This window comes from Aptenodytes forsteri, unplaced genomic scaffold (assembly GCF_000699145.1).
Source record: "Aptenodytes forsteri isolate BGI_AS27 unplaced genomic scaffold, ASM69914v1 Scaffold419, whole genome shotgun sequence".
In the NCBI taxonomy this organism is placed as follows: Eukaryota; Metazoa; Chordata; class Aves; order Sphenisciformes; family Spheniscidae; genus Aptenodytes; species Aptenodytes forsteri.
Genome location: NW_008795256.1, coordinates 79,899 through 83,863, shown reverse-complemented (window position 1 = coordinate 83,863; position 3,965 = coordinate 79,899). Strand labels below are relative to the sequence as shown.

Here is a 3,965-nt window from a genome sequence, read left to right as displayed (position 1 = left end):
AGTGGGGGGCCGCCGGAGCGGGGGCAGGACGGCCCGCCGCCGGGCAGCTCCGAAATGAAAAGGGCGTTTGGGGCGAGAGCGACGCCAACCCCGCCGTCGGAGGAAGGGGGTTAGTTACAGTCCCCGCACGCGCGCTCTCGGACACCGAACCGAACAAACAGGTCGCGCCCGTCCCCCAGGACGGTGTTTTCGGGTTGAAGGCATCACGACGGCCGTTTCTTGACATAACTGTCTTTTTTTTTTTTTTTTTAAAGTCTTTTTAGGCTGGAATCTGCCTCCCCTCAGGGTTTGTAAAGGAGGCGGGCGAGGCCTTTACACCGCCCCTGCTCCACCTCAAGATTCTCCTGGCGGTTTCCACGTAAGCACCTTGGTAGTTTGGGGTTTTGGTTTTTGTTTTTTTTTTTGGAAGACACTGGCTGTGAGCGAGGTCCAAACCCACCCCTGAGCCGCAGCAGGGTTTCTCGGTACAGCCAGCACGCGAGGGAACGCAAAAGACTCGTACACCTCATCGCCTCTTCCACGCTCGCCAAGCAGAGCCGGGGGTTGCCCTTCGAGCGGCCGCTCCTCCTGCAGCAGGGCTCCTAGACCCGAGGCCCGGGCGCTGCTCGCAAGGCGTCCATCACGGCGGATTAAGAGTCCGGAAAAAGCGGGAGAGTAACTTTTTCCTCGGCGCTCACTGCATGTTGTTGTTAGCGATGCAGGGGTCCACCTGAGGGAGGAAGCCGAGAGGCCGTTGAGACGCTCGGAACCTTCGTCCCAAGGCTAAACCCCACCGGAACGTTTCTGCCCGAGCCGCCTCCTCTGTCCTGCCGCCCTCACCCAGGGGTTAAGCCCTTCCCGCAGCCAGCCGCGCCGGCAGCGCTTCTCACCTCCGTGTAGGTGGGTGGTGGCATGAACTTGAACTCCGGAGCGTACATGAAGATGGGGCTGTCAAAGCTTTCGGGATCCTCCAGGAGGGGAGTGGTGGGGCTCTCCAGGCGGTGGTCTTCGGGAACGATGTCCAGGTAGCACGGGGGTGCTGCGAGGGACGGAGGGACCGGTGAGCTCTCCGCCATCGCCCGTGCTCCCCCGCAACACCCCACCGGAACCCCTCTTAGCCCCCCCCCCCCCCACCCCCGGGGGGGGGGGGGGGGGGGGGGGGGGGGGGCGGGGGGTGTCACAGCGGTGCCCGCCAAGGACCCCTTCGCTCCACTCACCTTCCGGAGCATCGGGGAGGTTCAAGTCCACCCAGCTCATTTCGGAGCTGGTCTGACTGGCCATGCTGGAGCTGCGGCTGCCGATGCCCGAGCGGCTGCCGATGACAAGGGGCAGCTCCAAGATGATCTTCTTGGAGCCCGGGACGCTGACGTAGATCTGCGAGGGCAAGAACCGGAGCTTTAAGGGATGTCGGGAACCAAGAGGGGGGACAAAGTTTGCCGGTACGCTGGCCAAGCGAGGAAGAGGAACGGCAATCCAAGCCACTCACCTGCAGGAAATACTCCACGCGCAGGATGTTGCAGCCCAAGATGGACGGTTTGAGCTTCTTGACGCGGATGGTTTTGCCCCGCCAGGACTCGGACATGCCCGAGATGATGTGGTTGCCTCGGACGCAGGAGAGTTTTTGGGTGAAGACCTTGGTCTGCCCGTTGGCCAGGTAGGTGTGCTTGGCGACGATGGCCGCTTTGGGCACCACAATGCGGGAGCAAGTGTTCTCGAAGTCGGCGTTGATGCAGATCTCGTCACCTGGGGAGGGAACCACGCCTGGGCCTTTAGGACGGTCCGCACTTTTTCCTTGCGGGAAGCCCCTTTTAGCTGATTAACATCCCCCCCCGCCTCCCCCCTCCCTCCCGCAGCGGAGGGCAGGCTCTTACCTTCACAAAAGCCTTTCCTGTCGATTTGAGCGCTGACCGACACGCGTCCATCAGGAATGAACATACAGGACACCTTCTTCTCCTTCTTGGCAGCAACCGGGGACTGCAGAGAAACGAGATTGTTACCCGGGTGAAACCCGCCGGCCGCTCCCATCCCGCTCCTCCTTCCTTCCTTCCTCTTGTTCTGCAACGCGAGCTTCGAGCTCCCCGTGAGGCTCGAGTGTCTCACAGCGGAGTGAAAGCAGAACAAGCGCCTCGCTTTACCGGTCTCGGTGTAGATTTCTACGAGTAACTATGACTTCTTAAGAACTAAGCATTTAATCCACGCTCAGCGATAAAGCCTATTAGGGGCGTCTCAATGATGGAGGTTGGACTGACCCTACCCAAGGGCTTTTCTCTCTCGTGACGCCTGTTGACACCCAAAGCTCTCGTAGTAAAGCGGCTCTTACCAGCAATTCTGGAGTGTTCACATCAACAGGATCCATAACCTCGAAGCGCTTCTTTATCTCCTGAGTGGGAAAGGACGGGCGCTCCAGGAAGGCCTTCACCCAATAATCCACGCAGCCGTACTTTCCCTTGAAGGTGGTACCCAGAGGCCTGGGGAAAGAGACGCTTGTCAGACACAACCGAGGCAACAGGAGAATTTCCCGTAGCAATCCAATTCAATTTAAGAGGCAGCGTTCCTCTCACACTCACCCCTGGGGAAGCTCGAATCCGAATTTGTACTCGTATTTGTTCCCGGGTCTCAGGATTACAGATCCGTCCCCATCTGGGAAAAGAAAAGGGGAAGGGAAACGTCAGCTGAAGCTCCAGGGGTTTGTTCCTAAGCATTATCCTCTGTTCTGCTTGCACAGGCAGCGATCAAGACAAGCGCTGCGCAGGCTTGAGCTGCGTTAGCTGTTTGGGAAGAGCCGCCTACACCTGTCCCCCAAGAGCAGCCTGAGAACCCGGCGTCTTCTCGAAGCAGGGAAGTGCCGCTCGTTTACTCTCACTTCTCCTTTCAACACCCCCATCTGAAGGCAGAACACTGTGTCCCGCTGCGCTTCGGTCCCTGTTACCTCTCCTCACCACACCCTACTTCCACTTTGTGGGAGTTATCGAGCACCCGCTTCTTTCCCCAGCTATCTCTCCATCTCCAAGACTTCACGTCACCCCGGTTACCTCCCAGGACGCTTTGCCAAGTCCCTATCTCTCGCCTTCCCTGGAGCCAGCCTAACTAGGAGGCTGCTGAAGGGAGTTCTCCGTGCCCAGAAGAGACTCCTTGCCTCGGGTGAGATCTGCGCTTGCCACTCCCTGACCACCACCTGTCCCGTGCACCGTGCCGATCGAGCGGCACCCTCCTGCCGCCCAGCCAAGGCCGACTCCGGTACTCGCTCCCTGCGGACATACAGCATTGCTGCCTGCTCTGCCAGCCACATCAACACCCAACGGCTTCTGCACGCTCCGGCGGGTAGCTCGTCCAGCTTTTGTTTCAGGCTCTGGTTAGGGCTCAGCGGCCCTCGGCTTTCAAACTTTGAACTTGACTTAGCCGAGCCCTGCCATCCTCTGCCCCAGGTTTCCATGAATTTGCCTATTTCTCCCAAGACTCGGTCAACGTCCAGTCCCACTTCCATCTCGGTGCCGAGCCCTGACACCAGCGAAACACCGCTACTGCTCACCGTAGAACCAACCCAGTCAACGCCTGCCCCAAGGGGACGCAACCGGAGACTCCCGAAGGGTCCAGCCGGCAGGAATAGCCGCTGGTCAACGGACGGCCTTCAAGCCCTTTCCTCCCCACCACCTTCTGCCCCCCAACTCCCTCCTCCCAGCCCCAGATCCTCACCCGTGGGCTGCTCCTCCAGGGCGAGGACGTCCTCGAAGCGCAGGTACTCCATCTCCTGCCGGCACTGCTGGGGGCCCTTGGCCCAGTTGACTTTGGCCACCCCGCAGGCCAGCAACCTGACGGCGCTGACGCGAGTGACCTCGGCCACCTCCACCAACACGCGCCCGGCCACCTTCTCCCCGCTGCAGTAGACCTTCTCAGGCTCGCTGAAGGCCATCAGGAAGGTCTTCACCTTCTTGAACATCACCATGGCTGAGGCTAGCGCGGGGGAACGCTCTTGAGAAAGCAGCGGG

At 60.1% G+C, this 3,965-nt stretch overlaps 1 protein-coding gene across 1 annotated transcript; it reads right to left on the bottom strand.

The window, feature by feature from the left end:
- Positions 1-6: 6 nt before the first annotated feature.
- Positions 7-3,959, bottom strand: TXNIP (thioredoxin interacting protein). The gene is made up of 8 exons (XM_009279147.1): positions 3,673-3,959; positions 2,547-2,619; positions 2,300-2,447; positions 1,851-1,953; positions 1,466-1,722; positions 1,197-1,353; positions 870-1,018; positions 7-709 (listed from the first exon to the last, which is right to left on the bottom strand). Exons 1-8 carry the CDS (start codon positions 3,920-3,922, stop codon positions 674-676), a joined length of 1,173 nt encoding a protein of 390 aa, XP_009277422.1. The 5' UTR covers positions 3,923-3,959; the 3' UTR covers positions 7-673.
- Between the last annotated feature and the right edge of the window lie 6 nt (positions 3,960-3,965).

Coding starts and splice junctions, on each gene's coding strand:
- TXNIP (XM_009279147.1), bottom strand. CDS start 3,922: ATGGTGATGTTCAAGAAGGTGAAGACCTTCCTGATGGCCTTCAGCGAG. Junction 2,620..3,672: donor CCTGGAGGAGCAGCCCACGG/GTGAGGATCTGG, acceptor TTCTTTTCCCAG/ATGGGGACGGATCTGTAATC. Junction 1,723..1,850: donor CAGGAAAGGCTTTTGTGAAG/GTAAGAGCCTGC, acceptor TTCCCTCCCCAG/GTGACGAGATCTGCATCAAC.